Consider the following 27459-nt stretch of genomic DNA (forward strand, 5'->3'; position numbering starts at 1 on the left):
TCCCATAGTGTTGGGATTACAGGCATGAGCCACCACACCCGACCAAGACTAATGTATTTTGAATATTTAAATGTAGTTTTCCTATGCATACTCAAGAAGCCATTGAAAATATAGGTAGACAAGGAAAAGATTTCCTTTTTTTTAACAGAACTACCTTCATTTGCATATTTATTTATTTACTTACCTATTCAATGAAAATTTTTTTTTGCACCAACTGTGTTCTACACACTTTAAAATTCTTGCAAGTAAGGAAGTTGCTTGTGTATATCACATTGACCTGGTTACAGGTATAAAATGAATCTATTATATTCTAACTAAGCATCTGTCAGGTACTGTTTGAAAGAGTAGACCTTGACAGGACAGGTACAAAGGAACTGTTGTATTCATTGTATCAACAATTCAGAGTATTGGATGTACCTGCTGAGCTTCAGTTTGAAATAACATATTACACATTACTAAAATTTTTTAATATTTAAAATTCTTTTTAATCTAGAGATATCTTTTTAATTCTACCCCCAATCATCCTGGATCAATCATAGGATCAGAATAATACTATATATTTTTCACATTTAGCTATCAATGAATTATCTTCTAAAGTTCATTCACTATGAAATATGTGTCAGCTAATAACATTTTAAAGAGTGGCAAAATTCCAGTTTTATTTTAAGGAAAAGAGTATGATGGAAAGTGGGACAGTAGGTAGCAAACCTTTCTGGTCAGGGGCTGTCTGTCTTACCAGGTCTCCTGGGGTGTAACAGACAGTACTGTAGCTATCGACCTGCAGGTTGGGACAATGAACCCACATCTGCTCCTCTATGAACATTCCTAGTTTTCTGTTTCATCTCTGCAATAAACCTGGCCTTGGTGTGTCACAGATTACACATCTGCTTATGGGCCACCAGTAACTGATTATAGATTAACTCAAATGGTGAAAGTAAATTCCATGAACCTGTATGTAAGGTCTTTTACCTTGCTAGAATTGATGGGAAGCATCTATGATAATTTAAAATTAAATTTAACTTCAGTTTAAAAATAGTAGAGTCCTTCATATACTATCATAAGACCATGAGAGTTCAGTTCCCAAAGTATGATTTTTCTTGGCCTTAATATCTGCCTAACTCAGCCAGCCTACTTAAAGGAGCTTTGTCTCATGAATAATATTAAGTAAATCATCATAATTTATTGTTATTTTCATGTTAGATCACATCTATGCACATTTAGAGAACAAGGTTTTGTTGTCTAATCAGTGTGTTTTGACTACTTTTACTTTCATGGGAAAGACTGTAGGTAAGCGGCTATGAAATAGCCCACAACAATGATTATATTAGCCTTTTATTAGCAGTTTAAACAGCAGCTTCCTGTAACATTGATTACAGGCTTCTGTTTTACAGAACAAAAAAGTCAAAGTTAATGCAAATCTGAAACTTAAATTTGTGCCACCAGTTTTAAATGTAATTCAGCATTGATGCCATACTTTTTAGATAAATCTAGAATTGCTGGGTAAGCACAGTATGATATTTAGACTCATTGAAAGGGTGTCATTCAAAAATGAGTATCAATCAGCCACTTAAGGAATAGCTCCCAACCGTATTTTAGTCATAATATTTGGGGTTGTTTGAAAAGCAAAAGGATGATGTTTTGCCTAAATTCATCACATGTACATAATTTCCCATTTAAATTCCTACATGGTTGTACTGGTAAAGATTAAAACTCCCATCTAGCTTCCCCACTATATCCTTGAGACTTCTCTGTGTCTGTAGTTAGAGGCAATGTAGCCTCTAAGTGCTTAATGAAGCACTGAAGTCTCTGTAACAAACCCACATTGCTTTATATTCCTGCTGTGTCACTTATCTGTGTATGGCTTGACCAAGTTACTAAATCTCTCTAAGTGTTAATTATAGTATCTGTAAAATGGGAATTATGAGAAGGCTAACCACAGTTTGTTAGGACTAAATAACATAAGTGATTAGCACAGTCAGATATTTGTAAACGTTCCATATATGCCATAGGATACATTTTATGGTAGGTTTTTCGTTATTGTTTAGATAGCTATCATATTAAATAGGAATAAAGACCTTGATGCTAAAAATTATATCATAGTAGTAGTATCATAAGGCATAATTTTAAGTGTTACATTTTTCTATTCAAGTCGGAAAGTTTTCAGAGTTCCTTTAATGCTTTTTAGTTACTGTGTGCTGTGATTCAGTGAGTAGATACTACAGCTTTTTTTTTTTTTTTGAAACCGAGTCTCAGTCTGTCGCCCAGGCTGGAGTGCAGTGGCGTGATCTCAGCTCACTGCAACCTCCGCCTCCCAGGGTTCATGCCATTCTCCTGCCTCAGCCTCCCGAGTAGCTGGGACTACAGGCGCCCGCCACCACGCTCAGCTAATTTTTTGTATTTTTAGTAGAGATGGGGTTTCACTGTGTTAGCCAAGATGGTCTCGATCTCTTGACCTCATGATCCGCCCGCCTCGGCCTCCCAAAGTGCTGGGATTACAGGCGTGAGCCACCGTGCCCGGCCTGATACTGTTGCTTCTTTTTATAATGTATGATGTGTATACTCATAATGCCATCTGGCCTGGACCTCATCTCCTACCTGGAGACAGTATCCCAATTATTTTTCACACATTCATTGAGGATTTTGGCATCTTCATTTCTCTCCACTTCCACTCTGGGTATCACCCCCCTGAACACCCTATTCCACTGCCTATCCTTCCCATCCCTTCCAATTTCTGACTCTACCTATTCTTTATGAACTGGCAGTTAGTTCTAACTTTCCCTACTCATTTCTGCCACTCTCCTATTGTAAGCCAATAGTTGTGATGTAACTGGCAAGAAATATTAGGGCGGAAGAATGACCTTGGGAAATATATTTCTATCCATTGCTCTCTTCCCCTGCACGAAAACCCCAGGCTGTCTATGCCCTTCATCTGAGGGTGCAGTTTTTCTCAAAGCAGGCTTTTCTTCTGACCACTTTCTTTCTGAATCCAGGTAACTGTCCCCACTTGCTCTTTAAGTCTTAGTGGTCATGACAGCCTCTGCTGTTACCACTCCAGGGTAGCTGTCTTCTTGTGGTTCCTCCTCCCAGCTCACATCTCTGTGAATAGCCCTTCATGAAGCCCTCTGGAATTACTCTCATTCATATGTGCCATCTGTTTCCTGCTGGATCCCTCACTGATTCTCTAAAGAAAGAAAATGTTTCCTAATTACAAACAGGTTAATTTCCTATAACCTTTCTGGACCATGCTGTGTATCTGACTGTGTATCTACGTGCGCATTACCTTAGGAGAAATCAAATTAGTCCTTCAAAGGCTGATGATAAGACATGGCTTCAACCACAGAAAGTTAGAAAGAGCCATGATCATTGCTAAAACACTCTACTCTTTATTACATAAAGAACTTCAAAGGATCTCCTTAATGTGGAATTCTGGACCCAGCACGGTGGCTCACGCCTGTAATCCCAGCACTTTGGGAGGCCAAGGCGGGCAGATCACGAGGTCAGGAGATTGAGACCATCCTGGCCAACATGGTGAAACCTCGTCTTTACTAGTCCCAGCTATTTGGGACGCTGAGGCAGGAGAATTGCTTGAACCCGGGAGGCGGAGGTTGCAGTGAGCCCAGATCGCGCCACTGCACTCCAGCCTGGCAACAGAGCGAGACTCCATCTCAAAAAAAAAAAAAAAAAAAAAAAAGTGGAACTCCACATTTCATTGCAATTGAAAAAGTAAGAATTTCTGCCTCTTAGAATTAAGATTTCAGCCACAGATTATATTTCATTTATTAAGAGTAGCCTGGAAAAAATAGCTCTGTTAATTTTATAGGTTCCAAAACATATTTTTATGTTCCCAGTTTATTACCTTAGAAATTTAAAATATAAATACTTATAAAATGCCACAGATGTTTCTGCTTTTTAATTAGAATATTCTGAATGTAAATTATTCTTTTATTAACAGTAGTGATCTTTGTGACCATTAATTATATAAACTTAAAAAGCAGATTTTCATTTCTGTCCAATGCTCTCTTATATTTAAAATATCTCATCTCTATTATAAGTCTGCATGCTTCCTGCCTTCCTTACTGCTCCAATTTGTTGCTTTCGGGCTGAACAATCAAATACCCAAATTATATAATTGTATATAAATAAAATCAATATCTGAAATCATGACCTGAGATCTTGTTCTCAGGGTAAAGTATGTAAGATTTGTAATAGGTCAGAAGTCTTTTCATACTACCTTAAAAGTTCATGGGTATATTCTGGGCAGGATTTTGAGAGTCTCATGTCTAGATCACACAATCATTATTTTAGAATTGGTAGAGAGTCCAAGTTTAATCCTTTCTTTTTATAGTTTAGAAAACTGAAGCCCAAGAATGTTAAGAAAATAATTAAAATTCACAAAGCTGATTAGTAGAAGAGCCAGAACTAGGTTTTAAATCTTTCATTCCTAGTTCAGTTGTTCACCCTGCATGATATTAGCGTTTTACCATACTTGAAATACACTAAAGAGAAAGGAAAAGAAATGAATTTTCTTGTGAAACACGGAAGTCCAACTATTGGCTTACAGAATTGGAATTGCCAAAGCTAATATAGTTTGAATTACAGAAATTTGTAACAAAACACTTGTGGCAAAAACATATGCATAAGGCCTTTAAAACTTATAATCCTGTCAAATCTGTCTTGTAAAACCGTGACTGATATGCATAGAGAACTAAGCAATGCTTCTCTTTTCCTTGTTTTAAAAATCAGTTGGATTCAATGTTATTTCAGAAAACGTCCAGGCAGTTTTTCTCGCTTAGATGGAATTAACAAAAAATCCATATTTGGTTTATTATTCTATCAGCTGTGTCCTGGTATATTTTAATGCTTGAAGGTTGTAGGAAATAAAGAGAAGCTATTTAGCTCCATAATGCTCCAGCAACATAGCTGGGCCTCTTGTATGTGGTTCCAAAGATCCTGTTTAAAGTTGTTCTATTTCTTCCTTGCATTTAACCAGTATAACTATTATTAGTTATTAACACACCCTTATAGAGTGACAAGAATATGCAGATGCTTTTTAAATGTAAATGTTCAGAATAATTCTTCTCCTCCTCTATAACAGGCTGCATTAAGCAGTTTGCTATAAATCAAGTATCTGATTTTCTAATTTCTAAAAATTTTTTTCAAAGAAATGTAGTACTTTATCTGCTGGCTTTGAAATCTAAGACCACAAAAACAATTTTGTTTTTCTGTCCACTAAAATTGTAGGCACTGTTTCTTTTTTTGTTTTGTTTTGTTTCGTTGGTTTGTTTGTTTTGAGACGGAGTTTCACTCTGTCGCCCAGGCTGCAGTGCAGTGGCGCGATCTCGGCTCGCTGCAAGCTCCGCCTCCCGGCTTCACCCCGTTCTCCTGCCTCAGCCTCCCGAGTACCTGGGACTACAGGCGCCCGCCACCAGGCCCGGCTAATTTTTTTGTATTTTTAGTAGAGACGGGGTTTCACCATGTTAGCCAGGATGGTCTCGATCTCCTGACCTCGTGATCTGCCCGCCTCGGCCTCCCAAAGTGCCGGGATTACAGGCGTGAGCCACTGCGCCCGTGTAAGCACTATTTCTATTAGATAAAGCCACAGAGTGAAGCAGGAAAGTACAGGAATTAAAATGCTAATGAGTATACTTTCATTAGAATCCTGGGATGGTTACCTTTAGCTGTATCACTTACAATAAGTTGCTTAACATTTCTGAAATTGTTTCTTCATCCACAAAAAGAGATTTATAATAATATCAACCCAACAGGAATATTTTGAAAGTAAAATTAGGTAATAAATGTAAAATGTTTGTGAATTTAAAGTTTCTAATTGTCAGTTATCCCCAACATGCTATCACGTTGCACATAGAGAAAACACCTTCTTGTCATCCACTCGACTGCTAATATCCCAGCTACTTCTACGTCCTAAAGTTCTTGCCCTAATATTTAGATTTCTTAAATGTATTACCCTCATATTTTGAAAAAATGAATGAGAGATGCTGATGCCTTAACTCTTTTCCTAAATCTTAAAAATAGAACAAAATGTGACAATATTATACAAGACTATGCCATGACATATATTGCATTAAGTCCTGCACATTTAATTCAGTAAACCAGAGACCTTACTGACTGGATGCCCATTTTATTCATGCTTTTACAGTGCTTTTAGATTTTTCAATATTATCATCTCACACCCTATGGTAAGTAAAAGGAAGCTGGCATCTATCAAATACCAGTCTACAGAAGAGTGTAGATAACTGGACACAGAAAATTGTGCCCAAACACACTGTTATCATAACAGTAGACTGCTAATGTTGTAATGTACAATCTACTTATATAGAGAGGAGGAAGGATCTTACACGCATCAACCCAGCAAACTTTTGTTTAGTTCTCCTGTTTACCAGACACTCTTCCCAGCATCTTAGGACATAAAGTGTTCCTTTTCTATAAGGCCAACATTCTAGAAAAGAAGACAGATAATAATGAAGGAAATATACAATATGCACATGATTGAAGGCACGTACTCTATGAAACATGAGGCAGGGCAGGAAGTAGGCAGTGGTAGTGGAGTTGGGGCCACCCTAGATAGAGTGCTCAGATAAGAGCTCTCTGATGAGAGTGATGGGAGATGAAATCAGAGAGATAGCCGAGAGTCAGGTCATCCAGAGTCTTCAGGCCATGGAAAGAGCTTCGGGTTTTATTCTGAGTGACATCTGAGGCTATTGATGGCTTTTGTTGAGAAGTGAGCCATAGACGTCCTTAGAATCAGTAAGCTGTGTGGCTATTACGTGGAGAAGAAACTTTGAGAGCAAGAAGTGGAACAATGTCAATCAATTTAAGATAGACTCTAAAATAGTGAAGCCAAGTTCATCCAGCCTAGGTGTCTATATACAGCAATTCTTACAGGGACTCCTTTAATTAAGAATTTTGTAAAGATATTTAAAAGCATCAAACACTCTAAGGAGAGTTGTATATAGTTTATTGCACAGGTTTTCATGCCCCTATCTGTAAATGATGATGGAAGTTTGAGAATAAGTCTCTGGTTTTTTGCACCCAGAAGCTTATGATTATCTCTTAACCAGTATGATGAAGGGAAGAGTTGTTATGAAATTTGTATCCTCTTTTTGTGTCTCAAGTTGCTCATCTCAGTATCTATGTTGGGCTGTTCCCTCTTACTTCACTGTCTTCATTACACAGCTAATTTTGAGACTTGATTAGTTAAATCAAGGAAGGATTGTTTTAAGGCCTCAGCTCTGTCACTTTGTGGCTCCTGATAGCTAAAGTCCATGGTTGTGCTGGATAGGACAAAAGCTAAACCATTCTGGCATCTATGAGGTTGGTGCAAAAGTAATTGCGGTTTTTGCAATTTTTTTTTTTTTTTTTTTTTTAATGGCAAAAACCACAATTATTTTTGCACCAAACTAGTAGTTATTTCACATTTGGAAGGGAACTGAAAATGGATCTCCCACTGAGCAGAAACATGGGCACTCTTAAACAGTGTCCTGGCAATACTAGCTCTGGGTGGTTGCTGTTAATCACTTAATGCCCAGAGGGGTTTTGTAATTATCCTGCCTCTAACGCAGCCATGTTCTCTGGCCTGTTCCTGCCCTGACCTCAGCTATGCTTCACCTGGATTTAGTACCATGGCCAAGCACAATGCTTAAGATTATGTGCTTAGTGTAAAATTCATTCCTTCTTTTGTGCAGAAATACAAGGAAGTCCTGCTGAAAGGCACCTGGTGACCATTTTATCTTCAAGTAGAGAAGGCAGAAAAGAGTGAATAATGAAAATATGATGTAAAAATCCAGGAATCTCACTAGGTTTTGTGATAGAAGCCTCCTTTTCCTGTTTCTTCCCTGACCTCTGTGGAACACAATGAAACCTGATTGAATCGGAATCACTGGGAGGAAGGCAGGGAGGGCATGTTGTGCAGAAGTTGTGGTTCTTTGAAAGAAGAGGGGAAAGTGGGCTAGAAACTGGAAAAGGGTTACCATGTTAATTACATTTCCTAATTGTACTCCATCAAATTGCTTCTTCCTCCCTCCCATTTGCCATCTAGAGTCACTAGACTGCATGTGCTGGCTGTTTGGGGACAATTACCAGATATGTAAGGAAAAAGCGCAATTTGCAGACCTTAGGAATACATTTGATTCTGAAATTTTATTGTGCTATAGAATTACAGCAAACATAATCCCATATCACACAAGACTAGAGAGATCTATAGAGAAATAAGGTCCAATAAAACTAATAGATAAGTATCTTCTAACTGTAGCTCCCCAAACCTTGCATGTATCTTTAAATGGCTCAAAACTGTTATGACTGGTTTATTGTATTCTCAAGGTCATCCTATGTGGGCAAGCACTTGCACAATTTCAGGAAATTTCGTTCACACAAACCACAACACCCGTAAAAAGTGTCTTTGTCACTTGTTTTCTGGTTGCTGGTAGCTTTCACTCCTTCAAACAGTAGATGCCTCTCCTGCAACTAACAGAAGTCATGACCTGGCCCGATACCTTATTGTTTATTTACTCATTTAGTAAGCTTTTGTATGCACATTCACCTTATGATAATCACTGACCTCAGAAACATGGTTTTTGAGCAAAAAAGAAAAGTAGTATGTTTTCTGGCACCTACTGTGTGTCAGGCTGCAAACTGCACTCTGACATATATTGTCCTTGTATTTATCCCTTTTAAATATAACTGCAATCCCTCCACGTAATTGTTATTAGCCGTAAAAATGGATCTCATCCTGACTGCAGAGACAGTCAGAGGTGATTTGATTATGTGCTCCTGAGGAGAGGCCATTTAGAATAAGGCCACTGTGTTGCCATTCAAATCATACTCTGGCTTTGCCAGAGCCCATGCTTTCATTGAGCACTCTAAGCCTCCCCTCACAGCCTCCCTATAAGCTGACCCCTCTGTTTCTAATTCCCTTTGCCTTTACACATCTTTCTTCATTTACATTGTCACCCACCTCTAATGCCCTCCTAGATCGTCGTGGAAAGAATCAAATATCTTTCATCACTCTTTTCCGTAATTAAAATCCAAGTATCTCTCTAGAAAACATTTACAACACAAGATAAAAAATAAAATAAAAAAATAAGCGGCCAGGCGTTGGCTCATGCCTATAATCCTAGCAGTTTGGGAGGCCAAGGTGGGCAGATCACCTGAAGTCAGGAGTTCAAGACCAGTCTGGCCAACATGGCGAAACCCCGTCTCTACTAAAAATACAAAAATTTGCTAGGCATGGTGGCACGTGCCTATAATTCCAGCTACTCAGGAGGCTGAGGCAGGAGAATTGCTTGAACCCAGGAGGCAGAGGTTGCAGTGAGCTGAGATCTTGCCACCGCACTCCAGCCTGGGCAACAGAGGGAGACTCCGTCTCAAAAAAACAAACAAACAAAAAAACGTAATTTAAAATTATGCAGACCTGTGTTATCATTAAAGCTTGTCCCCTAATTAGTTGTGTGGTGTTCTTCAAGGTTAAGTAACTTGTCCAAAATCACATATAAGCCCTAGGAGGAGAAAAATTGTGTCTTAGTCATCAGTGTTTCTTCAATGACTGGAAGAGTGCCTGGCATTTTTTATGCACTCAGTAAACATGACCGTGCTAATGAATGAAAGAAAGTTTAGAGATTGACCAGACATCATTATGTGTGTGTGTGTGTATACATATGCATATATATATATATATGTTTACACCAGGCACTTTACATGTTGGATATCTACCTTGCAAATTACTTATTTTATATATATGGAGGGCAGAGTTTTTGGGTTGTGGGAGCATAACAAAAAATTTGTGAGATGAAGGCAGGAAAAAAAAAGGTAGAGACCAGATTAGTAGGGGCCACATGTGTCATGTCAAATAGTTTGGACTTCATATTGTGTATCCTGAGTGTTCACCACACATCAGATAATACTCTTGAGAATTTTAGCAGAGCCAGATGATAATAGAAATGACATTGCACATTTATTATCCTGTATGGCCTTTCCTCATGAATCCCCAACTAGATCAAGCCTGATACTCTCAGCCTTGAGGATTGCATCCTTCCTCCTCTAGCATATTATCTGGAAGTTTAAATGGTAGCCACTTTTTAGGGCCACTTGTTCTTGACCTTTAAATTTATCTATTCACATCAGTGACTGTGGTCTTTTCAAGGAGGCTCCGCCAGGGCTATAGCAAACAAGGCCTGAAAGGGCTTGACCAGACATTCTCCAGCGTGCCTAAACTATATGTGTTATTTAGTTCTCATTTTTTACTGGTGCTTAAAATTACACAGTTTTAGAGCTGGAAAATAAATTAGCTCACCTCTTTGAGCACCTCATGTCATGCCAAGGAAACTGAGGTCAAGTGAGGTTAAGTAGATTGTTCAAGGTTAAATTCCATGATTTTCTCAGGTGAATGAGAAGTGTAGGTCAGGGAGAAATACATTTTACAGTAGTTTGAATCCAGTAGACCCACTCTGGGTCTGTATTTTGTTGTAGCTTGTTGTGTGGGCAGGTGGATGAAGGACTAGTAACTTGATGAAGAAGCTCATTTGATCTAGTTCTACATCTCACTTTTAACAGTGGGAAGAAAACCGTCTGTTTTCTTACCACCAAGGAAATGTGGGAGACAGGCTGCATTTAAGGTGCTAAGTTGATGTGATGACTGCTATCACCACAGCAACCAATTGTTTGTTTAGTTTTTTTCAATACGTGTTAATGATTCTTACTTCCTAATATATCACTGAATTCAAACTTTTCCTCAGCCAACATCTTCCCACACCAACTTTACTTCAATGACCTCTCTCTCTTATGTCTTTTTTCATCCTAATCTAGCCTACTCAAGATAAAGAAATTTTTTTTTCAAATATTATTTTCATTAACATCATTATTGTTTTTGAGTACCTGTTTACACCAGGCACTTTACATGTTTGATAACTACCTTTCGAGTTACTTATTATAGTCTCCATTTTATTTGCAATTAAACTCAAGCTCAGAGAGGTCAAGTATTTTTGCTGTGTGCTTGGGAATAGAACGCGGAAGATTTGGTATTTTTAACTCCAGTTTTTTTGACCCAGGAACCTACACCCTTTCCACTCTGCCAAGCTCCCACCCTTTCATGTCACCAACACCTTGCCCATAGAAGACATCAAACAACTACATCAAGCCTAACTGTCCTCTAACATGTTTCCAAACTCCCTATTTCTCAATGCACACTGACCATTTTTATTTCTGAGAATAATCATAGTACTCACATACAGCATTATTCCTCATCACCCTGTGAAATCCCATCTGGTTAATTCTTTAAGCCCAACCTAATGATTGTTTCCCTCCAGGAATACTTCTCTTGGTTCATAGACCTTGTAGTTATGGAGCCTTTAATCTGCCTTCTCTCCATCTCTTACACTCCATTGCTACAGCTTGATTTTACTATTAGTCCTGTAATAGGATGTGCAGTGCAAATATTTGCATGTCAATTTATCTTTCCAGTGACTTTTATTTTTATTTTGGAAAGAGACTACACGGAACAAACTTTATAACTGTGGCTCAGTCTGTGAGGTTGACTACAGCTGATCATCAAAAAATGGTCTTTATCTACCCAGCTCCATTCTGGTGGAGCCAGCATGAAGAAATCAAATTTAGAACCTCTGAGCCAGCTTCAGTGTTGCCCTTTTTTCATATGCCCCTTTTCCAAGTAGGAACTCTGAAGATTATTATTGTGATTGTTCAGCCAAATAAATTAGTGTGTATGAGAATGGAATAAAAATCTTCTTACTGGAAATAAATTTTATGGAACACTGCATCCTAGACTTTGTAACAGGCTTTCAAATGGTTATTTGCCCCGAAATACAAGAATTTTTCAGAGGTTGATATGGGAAACTCATGTTTATATAAAATTGTAGAAAAATGAGACTACCCACAATTTTCAGAAGCTCAAAGCCTTACTCATTTTAAGCTGAAATTATAATACCACTTTAAACGTTTTAAGCATTTTGGATAAAAATAATCCTGAAAAATAGTGTATGTGTCTCTATTTTCTTGAACAGAACACATAGGATATATTTCCTTATCTTGATGACTCAGGTCATTACTTTAAATATTAATTACTGTTCAAGTCTGTAATAAAATACTGAGTTTAAGTTACTGAGGCATTATTATTGTTTAATACCCCTAATACAAAATGATTCCAATTTGCTATTCTTTTTAGAATATTTGCTTCTTTTTTTAGCAGTTTTGTGTCTTTGTAGCTATTTTTTCTTGCTGTCTTCACTAGACTTACTGCTATTAATTTCCCCATCTCCACACTGCGTGTGTGAGATTGGACCCGCCTGTAACCCCAGCACTTTGGGAGGCCAAGGCAGTTAGATGCTTAAGCCCAGGAGTTCAAGACCAGCCTGGCCAACATGGTGAAACCCTGTCTCTACAAAAATACCAAAATTAGCCAGGCTTGGTGGTACATGCCTATAATCCCAGCTAGGCTGCAGTGGGAGGATCGCCTGAGCCCCAGAGGTTGAGCCTGCCATGAGCCGTGGTTGCACTACTGCCCTCCAGCCAGGGGTGACAGAGTAAGAGTCCCTGTCTCAAAAAAAAAAAAAAAAACATGTTAGAAGGAAGAGAAGGATGTTCCTTCTTCAGCAGGAGGCTGTGCTCTTTCTGTTTTTCCTCACCCCTCTTCTATGGGATCTTGCTCACAATTTTTGGTCTACAGCAATCCACTAGCCCAAAGGACACCCAGTTGGATATACCTTTCTTTCAAAATAGTTTTTGTTCACTGATATTCTTGCAATACTAATCACTTCCATTATTAAGCTTTTCATTTATCCAGTACTTACTGAATGCCTAATATATCTAAGACACTGCTGTGTGTGCTAGCATTACAGTAGTAAACAAAACATCATTCCTTATCACATGCCAAACACTGTATAAAGTGCCTTACGCTTTATTTACATTATCTCCTTTAATGCTTACAACCCTTGTGAAGCGAGCCTTATTCTCAATTTGAAAATGAAATTTTGGAGATTAAAAACTTAATTGAATTTCCCAGGACCTCACTTTTAGAAAGTAGAAAACTGGGGGTCGAACACAAATTTAATTAGTTTTTTCTCTGAATTACTGGTCTGTACAACTTCTAGACCATGAATAAAGAAATGAGAATCATGTCAATCAGAACCTGAGCTATATGAGTGAGCCCAATAGATGTTAATAGTGTATCATGAAAAATGTTTAAGACCCCAGCTCTGTGGACCTGAGGGCATAATCAGCGAGTTATTTCCCCCAGAAGTAAACCTGCCACAGATTTCTTACCAGGCATGATTTCATTGAATCCTGTAAACAACTCTTTAAGGAGCATCCTAAATTGTCCATTATCCACATTCATTTTCATTTGTCCACCACCTCTGCAGTCAAAGACCACATATAAATCGATATCAGGGTACTGTTGACAGTTCTGCTTTATAAAAATGAAAAAAAACAGGTCAAGTTTTGTCCAGATTAATTAAATAATGTATTCAGTTCTTCAAAAAATATGTACTGATATGTATCAGCTATGCACCATGCACTTCAGTACATTGTAGAAAGTAAGACAGCCAAAAACCCTGCTCTCCTGGGTGTTATATCTGGGAGTCAGGGAAACAAACAAAAAAGAATTTAAAAGATGATATCAGACAATAAGTACTACAAAAAATATGTGAAGGGTCTGGGAGTGGGGTGAGTATAGGATATGAAGGATGTGCAGTCTCAGAATGAATGATGGGAGAAGATCCCACTGCAGAGATGCTCTTTGAGTTGAGTTCTGCGTGGTAAGAAGTCAGCCATATAAAGATTTAAGAGAAAGAAGTACTAGTCAAAGGGAAAAAAAAAACACACAGAGGCCCCAGAGCAGGAACAAACTTCATTTGTTTGAGTAACACACACACATGCACACACACACACACAGAAAGACATTTGTGTCTGCATCCGACCTCGGAGGGGAAAGGAATGAGAAAATGTTAGAGAGAAAGGTAGGGCCCAGATGACATAAACCTTATGTGTGTGATGTTCTAATGTATTAGCCAAACAAAGACACATTTAAATGTGGACAGATTGGAAGGCTGAGGTGGGCATATCACTTGAGGTCAAGAGTTTGAGAGCAGACTGGCCAACAGTTGAAACTAAAAATACAAAAATTAGCCAGATGTGGTGTTGCATGCCTGTAATCCCAGCTACTCAGGTGGCTGAGACAGGAGAATCACTTGAACAGAGGTGGAGGCTGCACTGAGCCGAGGTCATACCACTGCACTCCAGCCTGGGCAACAGAGCGAGACTCTGTCTCAAAAAACAAATGTGGACGGGGATGTTCTTAATAATTACACCATAATAATAGGTATGAACCAGGAATGTCCCAAGCACACCAGGACTTGAAGTTATTCCACTTAAATGCCAGGGTAAGGAGTTTGGATTTTATTCCACTACAGTTGTGATCCCTTAAACAGTTTTAAGCAAGAGATTTGCATTTCATAAATGATCACTTTGCTGTGTGAAGATTAACTTCTGGAATGAGAGTTTTGTTTTAGAGGCTAGTGAAGTAATCCTGACAAGCGGTGATGGTGGCTTGAATGGCAGTAGTAGAGCTGAAAAGAAAGTCACTGATTTGGGATATATTTTGTAGACAGTGTAGACAGGACTTGCCCATGGGTTGCTCATAGGGTGAGGATAAAAGAATAATAGTCACCACTGGGTTTTTGGCTTCAGCCTTTGGGTGAATTGTGATGCCGTTTGTTGATTACGGAAACACTGACAGAAGAATCAGTTTTGGAAGATGGTGGGGCATGGGTGGAATCAGTAGTCTGATTTTGACTATGTTAAGTTTGAGATTCTTGTTGTAAATACAAGTGGAGATACCAAATAAGCAGCTGGGATACACTCTTTTTGCTTACTGCATTCAGAATAGCTTTCTTGCAATGTTATCTGTATTATCCTCAGTAAAACAATTTCAAATGACATTCCAGTATTCTACTAAAGTGATTTTGTATTCAACATCTTTCATTATTTTTGGTTTTCACCCTTCAATGTTTGAAATTGCTAACATTCCGATTGCCTTTCTAGGAAAGTATAGACCTGGGTGAAATCATGTTTTCCCTTTGTTACTTGCCGACGGCCGGGCGTATGACATTGACAGTCATTAAGTGCAGAAATCTGAAGGCGATGGATATTACTGGCTCATCAGGTGTGTACACAACGGCCATAGGACCGAGGGCACAATCCCAAGTAAAATATTTCATGCATCTAAAATGATACATGACTACTGAATTATGTGTCTATAATGGGAGGACTACAAAAGAAAAAAAAAGATTACACATTTACATGTTCCAATTCACCTCTTATTTACATTATCATTATGAAATTTTTGAAAGCTGTTATCAAATAGATCTGAATTTGGGTTCTTGTTTCTATTTCTTCCACTATCAATTTAGTACCGTCTCAAAGATACATAATTTACCATCTACTCCCCTACTTTCAGCTAGTCAGTTGTTTATAAAGGAAGATTCTTAGGCTTAAGCCATGAGTGAGGCCATGTGAAGATATATTTAGTCTGAACTTATTCCCCTCACTTGATCTCCAGAGAAATAGTCATGTTCCATGACTACCAGTTGCATTTGCATTTTTGCCACCTAACTAAAAATTTGTGCACCTGTAGGGTCTGAAATAAATAATAAAATAAATTAATGCTTCTTGAAGATTCTGAAAGAAATTCTTGAAGTAAATTCTTCTTGTGCTAACTTTGATAAAAAGATAAAGACACATCATGCTTCTCCATCCTTTTATTTAATTCACTGCAGTTCTGGGTAATTATTTAGAACTTAATACGTAAACACCGGCACAGCTCTGTGGAAGAAAAATGGTAAGGGAACAGTAGGGAGACTGGTAGGTATTTGTTGTATGAAACAGAAATAAGACATAGTGGTGGAAATAAAGGATGACATTTGGGGAAGATCTATAATTTGTGGTTTTGCAGAACAACAACAAAATCTAAATTTGCATCACAAAAAAAATAAGGGAACTGTAAGTTCTGGTGTGGAAATAGCTCCAGAATGTACAAGTGAATTTTTAAAAGGAAGTAAAAAATTAATATGAATATTATGCACCCTTCTGTGTAAGAATGGGGAAATTTGGAATATATATTCATATTGCTAACATCCGTATTAAAAATACTGAAGTGATATACGAAAACTAAGGGATGAAGACAAATGGGAGAGACACTACTTATTGTATATCTGTCTATCATGGATTTTTGAACTATGTCATGATGTTCATTTTTTAAAATTTGCGATACATAGTGTGTGTGTGAAAGTAGAACGAGTAAATTCTACATTAATTTTGGTGAAAAAGTCTTGGGTCAGTAAATGTTGAAGAACTTAAAATAAACTGTACTCTGCAAATTGTTTATTCTACTCTTTTTTACCATGTATGAAAAGAGATCAAATTTTGAGTCAAGAAAACAACATCAAAGTTATAATTAAGTGCAAGATTACATTTTATTTATATGAAACTTTTCATCGGAGGAGTGCATGCTTTGAGAGCACCTCCTCATTAATCCTCACAACAGGGTTGTGAATCAACTAAAGAGCCAGTAAATTATCCTTGTCACAAGCAGAGAAATGTAGTCAGAGACGTGACGGGAGTTACAAAGGGTAATCCATGCCTCTCATTCTCACTGTTCATTAGAAGGCCTAGGCCTGTGGTCTCAAACACAAAGCTGTATCACAGAAATGAGCTTCTCCTTAGGACGTACTTCCTATTATTTAAAAATTTAAAAATAAATAGGAAACAGACATTAACATTACCCTGTTATCTTGTTTTCCTCTACATACCGTATTTCCAGCCACGAATACCTTGCTTCTTGATGGGAATACTTTGGAAATACAGAGATACACATTTCAAGAGTTTAAGAAGGATTCACATGCTCAAATAAATTAATATTGCCATCATTTTGGTTTATTCTATGGAAATAAAATGTATTACTATGGAAATAGGAAAAAAAATTGGTGCTACAGTTAGAGGATGGTCAGAATGAAAAAAAAAATAAGATAGCAGCCACTGATTGTTTAACTATCTAGTGTACTCAACCCAATGTCAGTATCACCTCCCAAAACCGTGCCTGCTTTGAATAAAAGGTGCAAAAGTAAGGCTTGTTGGAAATTTTGTATAACCATCATATAATTTTCTTTTTTTTTTATTTTTTATTTTTTATTTTTTTTATTTTTTTTTTTATTATACTTTAGGTTTTAGGGTACATATGCACAATGTGCAGGTTTGTTACATATGTATCCATGTGCCATGTTGATTTCCTGCACCCAAAACAGCATGGTACTGGTACCACAACAGAGATATAGATCAATGGAACAGAACAGAGCCCTCAGAAATGATGCCGCATATCTACAACTATTTGATCTTTGACAAACCTGACAAAAACAAGAAATGGGGAAAGGATTCCCTATTTAATAAATGGTGCTGGGAAAACTGGCTAGCCATATAATTTTCTATAATACTATAGCAGTTTTACAATTTAAGATGGTAAGGGTAATAGGATAGATATCAAGTCAGCTGTAGCGGAACTTGTTATCAATTATCTGATCCCTTTGGCCTGTAAAAATGTAGCCCAACTAAATTTTTCCCCTGTACTTGGCATGGTGTAGACAATGTCATATCGGGAGCCTTCTTTTTGTGGCCATCTTTAAACCAAATATCCCCCCTTTTATCATTTACTGTTGTGCATGCAATAAATCACTTGTAAGTATCATTTTTTTCCATCCAAGTTCCTTATCGAGCAAATGATATTTTTAATTTTAGGTTCTTTTCCAGTAATTGAAGAAAATTCCAAGTATAGCTTTTGCTTTCTAATTTCTGCTTATTGTGATCATCTCTATCTGTCTAGGTACAGTGTTGCTAAGTCTTTCACAAGTTTTGATCTTCTTACTCTAGACCATTTTGAAAGAAACTAACCTTACTACAATTACTCTTTTTTTTGGAGACAAATTTATAGGTCTTATTTACTAAAAATAAACTGCAGTTTTATTTATGCTTTGTACTATTCCTTTTATTTTAGTAAAGTTATCTTCTTATTCCTAGATCCTTATGTCAAAGTGTCCCTGATGTGTGAAGGTCGAAGATTAAAAAAGAGGAAAACAACTACAAAGAAAAACACTCTAAACCCCGTGTACAATGAGGCCATTATTTTTGACATCCCTCCAGAGAACGTGGACCAGGTCAGCCTCTCCATTGCGGTCATGGATTACGACAGGTATGTGTGTCTCTCTTCTCACTGAAGAGCAGCCATGTCTTCATGCACAGGCCAAACTCAGCTTTTCAGGTCATTTACTGCTACAACAGTTTTAATTTAAATTGGAGGAGGGAATAAGGATTCCTTCAAAATTCATTGTTTTCTGTGTTATAGTTCTGGATTTTCATTTCCAAGAGAAGTCATCTTTAAATTAAAATTCACCTGGGACTGGTGAAAGAATGGGTCCAGAAGTAGTATAGAACATATTCAAGAAAGCGCTATTCTGGAGTCTTTTTTACAGTAACAACAGAGATTATAATCAACAGAATTTGTTTTACCAACTAGGCTGGAATATGAATATCGTGATGCCTACCCGAGCTCTATCATCAACTAGCTGCATGAGAGGTCACGTTACATAATCACTTTGAGAATCACTTTTCCCATTTGTAAAACTTCATCATATAGAACCGTGAACAACGAGGAGTAAGAGTGGAAAGTGAATGAGCAGTCATAAGGATACAGCTTTGATGCCTTCACATCAGTCTTAAAGCATTGCTTTACGGATAGTTCTTCCAGATCACACTCTTTGAGTCACTCCTGCTTTCATGAAAACATTGCAACCTCCCCTATGCAGCTCTGAAGATCCTTCCCACTGCAGCTCTTACCTTTGCCCTCCCTCTCTCCCCGTTGCCTGGACTGTCCTCCAGCTTTGTGTATCTTGTCCCACCAACACCCCACAGCCTGGCTTATGTCAGCACCTCTGTAAGTCTTGCTTTGCTGACCAATCCTCTTCTTCCTCTGAACTCTTGTCCCATCAATGGTTGATGTCTCTTATTTGGGCCTTAGTATATACTTCCTTTTATTATTTTGCCTTTTATATTTATAAAATTTTTGGAAATGAATACTTGTGTTTTTAACCTACAAAATTATCAGCACATAAACAGTACCTTAGTAAATTTATTTTGTTCTAAAACACACAAACACATGCAAAGTGTCCATTTTATAGTATCATCACCAGGACCCTATAACTGAGAGAAATTAATGTGCTCTCCTCTGGCTTAGAGCTAGGGGGAAAAACACTGAAAAATAACATTTGCAAGCACTGTCTACTAGAAATGAATTTATAATTTTAAAAAAAATTTAACTTGTGACCACTGTTTAGAAAGAGAGAGAGAACTCTTGAATCCACTGAAATTTCAAACTAAAAAAGTTGCAGACGTTTTCATCAAGAGCCCTATTCTGCTTTGCCAATTACCCCTATTGATTTCTCACAGCAATAAATGCAGGTAGATACAACTGAGCATTTGTCACTCAGGCAATTTTAGGGAAATGGATGCTACAAGATATACACAGGAAGACAAAATTTTTGTACCTAAAAACATGCTTGTTTGGGAAATTTCATATTAAAGAAAATAATACTACATATACATATCTACATCAATGATGGGAAAAAAAGTAATGAAATTGTTCTAAAATCATCTCAAAAGTATCTTTGGAGATGTCTGTCAAAATTGAAACTCCTTTCAATGACATTCCATTCTTGAGAAGCACCTTAACCACAAGTGCCCTTGAGTCAACAACTCCTTTGATTCAGCTCCTGCCTCTGCCTCTTACTAAGTGTGTAAAGTCAGGCCAGCTCCTAACCTTCGGGGCATTTAGTTTATTTGTAAAATGAGAGAATGATAATAATGATATTCATGGTCATGGTGGGAGAATTAATTGGGTCAGTACATTTAAACTACCTAGAACACTGGCACATAATAAGCTCTCAAAAATATTAACTGTTATTATTATCATCTTGATTCATTGCTATGAAAGCAGGACCTGAACAGAAAATACAAATGTTGTCCAGTATGTTTTCTGTTATGCAAAAATAAATCACATGCCACGCAACTGAACATAAGCCTGCCCTATTTAATTGTAATACAAGTGGTAACACACTGACATATCATTTAGAGTCAGTTAAAGAAAATTGGTACTGTATTTCTTGGTGAGAAATCTAAACATCGTTATAAAACATTAAGCTTTGTGGAAAGAACAAGATTTGTTTTACATGACTTGTATTAAATAAGACTGCTTCCAAGAAAGACACTCACCATATAGGTAAAGACCTACTGGTATTTCTCATTCATGCCATTTTTATTATGATGAAATGTGCTTAAACTACAAAGCACTGAAATGGTTTGTGGATGCCTCTTATACACATTCATTTTTTGAATGTTGATACTGTTTAGTAAATGTTGATTTACTTCAGAGATTTCATTCGGTCTGAAGTAGTATAATCTGCAAAATTACAGAATCTAATGTTTTAATCATATTTTTAAAATTCTACTAATATTTGTGAAACCCCCTTTACCTTTGAATGTTGGAAATGAAAATATAATATTCCACAAATCATAGGGTAGGACACAATGAGGTCATAGGAGTGTGCAGAACGGGACTGGACGCTGAAGGTCTTGGGCGAGACCACTGGAATGAAATGCTGGCCTATCATCGAAAACCAATAACGCACTGGCACCCGTTGCTGGAGGTAAGCTTGTGAGTTCCTTACATCTGCTCTTTTTGTTGTCTCTTTTACTTAAATATTATTTATCTGCTAACCTTTATCTGATATTTTATGTATTCACCCTTGTTAAAAAAAAAATAGAAAAGATTGTTCTTGCTTTTGTCCCACATTCTCTAACATTTAATATTCAAAGTTCTGTGTGCCTTCTTGGATTTTAAAAAACACTACATTTTCTGGGCTTCATATTCTTTTGGACAGTAAGCAATTTGCAAGTCTTTTTTTTTTTTTTTTTTTTTTTTGCATAGCCTGAAAACTTACATCAGTGAGTGCTGGGGCAATCTAGTAAGTTTGTTACTAACTGGAAACTGCATTTTTGTCCTTCTCTTCCATAAATAAAAGCCACCTTACCTAAAGTGTTCAACAATCCCTAAATAAAGGTGCTGTCACCTAATATAACTTTTCTGTGTAAGGAGAAAGATATGTCTCCCTCAGCTCTGGTCAGAAAGTAAAATTGCCCACAGATTTTTAAAATATTGAGATGTCAGTTTAGTCGAGTTCAAGGCGTGGCTTTGCTGTGTGACTGCTTATTGTGAAACCTCGGCAAGTTACTTTACTCTCCGTGTTTCTGCTATGACTCTGAAATAGTGGTAAACTCAGAGTAAAACTAAAGAAATGCTGAATGTTAAGTGCTTAGTGCTTCTTGTTCTGGCACTAGGGACTGGATTGAATGGGAGAGGCTGTGCAGTATAATTGACTAAATATCAGTGGGACGAGGTTCTAATCTCAGTTTAGTCACAAAAAAAGTGACCTTGGCTGTGTTACTCAGGACATAGGGAAATAGGATGAACACCAAATGAGCATTGCATGCTCACACAGGTGAACTGTCATTGTCAATATCTGTTTATATGTGAATACATCAAGTCTTTATCTGACTTCATAATTTAGTATAAATCATGAAAGACACACACACACAAATGCATCTACAAACACACACACACACACACAGATACCCAGTCACTTGGTGTTTTCCCCTAGAACTTTATAAGTATAGACGTGTATTCTCTGAGTAGCTCACGGCTTGGAAAGTTATTATTTGTTTCAACAGTGAATGTTGTCTAAAGTACACTTTACTGCTTATTGTATAATTAGTATTCTTTTCCTGGTTCTGATCTTAAGTATGAAAAGTGAATATTAATTCCAAAAATCTGAAAAGGAGAATAAAGCCATGTTGGGCATGAAATCACTCTGAATGGAGAGGTGGATTCTAATTTTATTTCTCTGGCTGTCTACTTCTGAGCAGCCTGTTCACTCCGTCTCCAACTACACTTCTCCATATTTCACAAAAATAGAACTGCATGCCTCTACCGGCTTCACAGGGATGATGCGGGGAGAAGTGAGATAATGTGAGCAAGAACTCTCAAGGAATGAGAGAAAGGTGCTTTATGACCCAGGGCATATTAATTATTTATTAGTGCTTAGTAAGCAGCTTTACATTTCTCTGATGAAGGGGAATTGTGTAATAGGCACACGTTTGTGTTTGAGAACGTGTAGACACTTTTTTGTCATAACTGAATATACAGGAAGTTATATACGTAACTGTATATACAGGAAGTTATATATATAAGCTACAATATAGTCATCAGAAAAAGATCCCAGATAGTTATTGAGAACAAGATTGTGTAAATGTACATTCTCCAGCAAAATAGCTCCTTTTAACCCCTGCTCCTACATTCACTGGTCAAACAGAATATACGGACTAGGGACCTAAGAACTAGCTGGATTGTGCATTATAGGAAAAATAAGTATGTAATTTATATGTTATTGTCACAGAAGGCATAAATATGAGTAGGGAACAGTTATCCGAGAGTTGTGTCCATTGGTACAACAAAGACTAAAGTATCATGTAGAAAATCGGGTTCCTCCACCAGGCGCGGTGGCTCACGCCTGTAATCCCAGCACTTTGGGAGGCTGAGGCGGGTGGATCACTTGAGGTCAGGAGTTCAAGACCAGCCTGGCCAACATGGTGAAACCCCATTTCTACTAAAAATACAAAAATTAGCCAGACTTGGTGGCGGGCGCCTGTAGTCCCAGCTACTTGGGAGGCTGAGGCAGGAGAATTGCTTAAACCCAGGAGGCAGAGGTTGCAGTGAGCTGAGATCGCACCACTACACTCCAGCCTGGGCAACAAGAGTGAGACTCCATCTCAAAAAAAAAAAAGAAGAAAAGAAAAAGAAAATCAGGGTCCTTTTATCTAGATAATCATTCGTTTTGTTGTAATTAAACTTTTTAAACACACACGGGCATTTAAGGATCGTGAGAAAGTATCTCTGTCACTTGGGGTTCCCATCTGCCAAACGCAGTTCTCATCTCATTAACTGCCTCCGTGATCAGCTCCTGCCTTAGAGCAAGTGGAATGCAGTCTCTTGTGTTTGGAACCTCTTATGCTCTTTCCTAGAAATTGCCCCTCACCAAAGTAAACCAGCCTGGCCAACATGGTGAAACCCCGTCTCTACTAAAAATACAAAAATTAGCCGGGTGTGGTGGTGAGCACCTGGACTCCAAGCTACTTGGGAGGCCGAGGCAAGTGAATCACTTAAACCCAGGAGGTAGAGGTTGCAGTGAGCCGAGATGAATGGTTTACTGAAGTAAACCATTTATTTTTTATAGAAAAGAGCTAAAACTCTGTTGTAAAATTTGAAATTATTCTGCAGTCATAAGTAGTTGTCTACGCAGGGCTGCTCCATGTACATCTGTGTACCATGCTCTGCCTACATTCTATGAGACATCTGTGTCCCTTCATGGTAGCAGAGAAGGTAAGTTCTGAAGGGCAAAGGGAGTTATGTATCTCTTTTCTTCAGAGATTCGCATATTATGGTTGAATATTCACTATTAAAACAGAGCAACAACTAACCACTATGTTCTGTTTCTGTACTAGATCATATATTATGAAATTTTTGTCTTTCAGTTACCTGGCCGGGCGACCAGTTTTGATAGTCAAGGATCCTGCCCTTCTCCTAAACCACCTTCCACACCATAATGCCTCCAAAATGAGACCATGATATTAAGAACCTAGGATCACGTGCTCATTGAATCAGAAAAAAAAAAAGTGGAAGGTTTGGTTTCCTCGTTTAAAGTATATCTGTAGTAATGAACAAACTTGATGTGCACTTTTTTATTTACTTTTATTGTCGATTTTTTAACTTTGAACATCAATACATTTTACTTGAATACATATAGTCCTTAGTTGCATAAGGCATTTTATCCTTCGTGTCGAATGCCTGTTAGCACAAAGAGTGTTTTACTATGTTGTAATTCTTTGCATAAGAAATGTTTTTTTAAACAGTTCATACTTACCTAAAATTAAATGTAGTTTATGCTGCTATTGTATAAAGTAGCACATGTCATATATGTATGGGTTTGATTTTGTTATACTGTGTTCATTTCTAGTTGTGCACCTGGTTCTATATAAACTTAAAAGGAGATTTTGAACTTAACTTACACAACATTAAATCCTTGCGCAATCAAATTAATGTTCCTTATCTGATAATACTTTTCTTTCATTCTCAGAAAATTACTTTCTTGGTGAGGTTTGGCTCTGCTAAACTCAAAACTTTGTCTGTCAAGCTTGTTCTTTAAAATACACAGACAAAGCTGTAAATTTAAAGAATCATTTTGAGTATAAATTTAAGAAGTAACACTTATTGGCTGAAAAACAGAGGCTGAGCCGTCGTGGCTACCATTTTATGCTGTTTTGCTGTAACGTTGGCTCAAATATCTGTTGCACTGTTTAACTGATATTTTTAAAATTCTAATAATCTTCATCTCAAATGTAGCATTGGTATTTCTAAGTGAACAGAATCAGAAGTTCATTTTTTGTTCATAAGGTTCTCGAGTACTGTGACATGTATTTTTTTGTGACATGTATTTTTTGTGACTTGAAGCTATCATATAGATCCTGTATTTCTGATAGACCATACTAACAGACACCAAAGGAACAACACTGTGTTCATCATCGTTTAGATTGTACACAGTAATGGTGACTCTTAAACCCAGTCAGAAGCTAATCATTGGAATTGAGTATTTTCTTAAAGAAAGGATGATTTATTTTCAGCAACATATAGAAATATCCTATAAATATTAATAATACAACTTCAATGCTTAATAATAATAAACAAATTAATTCTAAAGGCCCAGGCCTCCAGTCCTTGCATGAAAGGCATTTGCCTTCATAAGGATCAAGGTTCAGGCCACTACATGTAAAAACTATGCAAGTGTTTTTACAAGACAGAACTTTCTTTGAAATCAGGTCAACATATTTCGTCCCATTTTCAGGCCCTGTTGGAAGGTATCTATACTGAATTACCCCAACCTTACTTTTGAGATGTGTGGTATAGATAGTAAATATTTCAAGCTTATTTCAAAATTGGTGTTTTTTTTTTAAAAAAAAGGCAAGAAAATAAAAACATATTTACCTGGATGAGAAAATTTTATCAGCGGTTATGAAATTTTTATTTTTGTAAACTCTCATTATTTCTAAATAGTAAAAAAAAGTTTTAAAAGCCTTGAAATTTTGTTGACATCTCTTATAGTGATGGCATTACTATTAATTAAGAGGTAAATATTTTGCATGTTAACATTTTAAAGGCAAACACAGTTCTGCCTCAGATTTTTCAAAAATGCTTATACCACCCTAAGGAAAACAGGTACTCCTAGCTAACATTTTCTCATTGAAAATAATAGAAGAAAGCTGTTTGAAAACACGTGGCTACCTTGTCAAGCCTAGAAGAATTATTTGCTATAGGTAAAATGAAAGATGACACTTGCATTTTGAAATCATTTGTTTTATTGGGAAATAAAACTTTTCAAATAGGAAGACAAAAAGTTATACTATTAATAGAATGACATTTTTGGAGACAATTGTTTTATTAGTAGATATAACTGCAGCTTAAAGTAAATTAGCAATTACGTTTCCTAAGTGAGTATAATTATTTTCACCCAAAAACACATTTTAAGGACTTTTTGTTGATTCTTAGAAACTCGCTTTTCTTTACTCCCTAAGGAGAAAAAGCCAATGCTTGTGATGAAAAAATGTGAACCATTGGCCAATCAGAAGACTCTAATATGGGAATTGTAGATTAAAATAAGTTTTTAAAATAATTTTTTAAACGTTTCCTTGAAGTTAGAATAAACTCATCATGCAAGGATATGTGTTAATCCTGAGAAAGAGATCAGGGAGAGGAAATTCACCACAACTCATCTTTCATGTAATTCAGGAGGTAGGTTTATGCTCAGATTAATAAGGCATGATTGTTAAAAATGACAGTTCATATTATTAAAATGTAATCCTAACAGTTTTAATATAACACACCCTCACTCTACACAGCCCACACATTCATATGCACATAACTTACCATCTTTCTGCTTGTAATTGAAGATGAAATATTTTTAGTTTCAGTATTTAAAGTAAGGTTTGATATTACAAATCTCCTCTCATTTGTGTGGGACATCACATTTTAATGACAGTACTGACACATTATGAAGTTGTAGTTCAGGTATATAATGAACATCTAAGTTCAGGGACTTCTTCAGGGACTTACGAAATATAAGTCTAGGAAAAAAAAGAGTAGGGGTTGATTCATTAGCATAATAACATTGATATTCTTTTTAGTTTTAGGAGAGGGATTTGTTGTTGTTTTTACCGGATTCACCAGGCAATCGGGAGATGAGGGAATTGAATATGAAAAGAACACTCATGTTTGTGGAGTATATCTTTTCATAAAACTCAGAATATTGTTTTTTTCACACTGGTTTCCTAATAATATTTTTCCCAACAATTGTTTTTTGTCAGGCCAACCCTGTGTTTTTGATACTTCATTTAACATGTAAAAATTTCCATATTGAATATATTCACAGTTCAGCAACAAATATCATGAGGACTAGTGCTAGGGGAATAAAGACAGGAAAGCAGAGCCAAGCACTCACTTTCTTATGCAGTTTTGGGAAGTGTGTGCACGTTGTAGTTACTGCAGGGAGATCACAACTGATCAATACTGACTCAGGTTTTTGATAAATAAAAGCAAATATATTTGAACCTATTTGGTGGTGATATTTAATTGACATTCCCAACTGTGTTTATTCTCCTCTAATGTTTATTATTTGAAAATTTTGCAACTCAATAATGAGGTATCAATCTCCTAAAGAATTCATTTAATGATTAATTACTGGAAAATTGAAAAAGCCAAACTTCCAACCCTGTGGTCAACTTTTACTATCCATAAGAAAATATATAACTTATTTGAGGATCAGTTACCAAAAGAGCCAAAGACTATTACAAATAAAGGAACACTAAATCTTAATATTGAACATGTGGTAATTTCTTCACCTCCTCGAAAAGAGTACTTGAAATTATTTAAGAACGTATATTTTTATAGAATTTGGTCTGATTTTTTTTGCCACCTTAGTTGTAATACTTACCAAGTAATTTAATTGCCTGTTAATAAAAACACCTGGAGTTGTTAAGGATTTGAGAACATCATTTGACCTCTACTAAATAAAAAGAAAATGCAGATTTTTCTTCACTTGTTCTTGAAGCTACTCTAGTTGTTTGGAGGTACACTACTTGATCTAAATTTTTATAAACTTTAGGCTAAAAATGTATTGCTGTCAATGAGAAATGATTCAAAGAATGAAAGTAAAATAATTAAATGACAGT

General features: G+C 36.8%; 1 protein-coding gene across 1 annotated transcript in view; it reads left to right on the forward strand.

Annotated features, from left to right (window-relative positions):
* Window positions 1-26373, forward strand: part of SYT10 (synaptotagmin 10) — a 66453-nt gene extending 40080 nt beyond the window's left edge. Inside the window, exons 4-7 of the mRNA XM_032159050.1 lie at window positions 15067-15187; window positions 18091-18262; window positions 20642-20771; window positions 23713-26373. Of these exons, the coding sequence (XP_032014941.1) occupies window positions 15067-15187; window positions 18091-18262; window positions 20642-20771; window positions 23713-23784 (495 nt within the window). The 3' untranslated portion in view covers window positions 23785-26373. The remainder of the gene's footprint in view (window positions 1-15066; window positions 15188-18090; window positions 18263-20641; window positions 20772-23712) is intronic.
* Window positions 26374-27459: the final 1086 nt, after the last annotated feature.

The sequence above is a fragment of the Hylobates moloch genome, unplaced genomic scaffold, assembly GCF_009828535.3.
Source record: "Hylobates moloch isolate HMO894 unplaced genomic scaffold, HMol_V3 SCAFFOLD_8, whole genome shotgun sequence".
NCBI lineage: Eukaryota > Metazoa > Chordata > Mammalia > Primates > Hylobatidae > Hylobates > Hylobates moloch.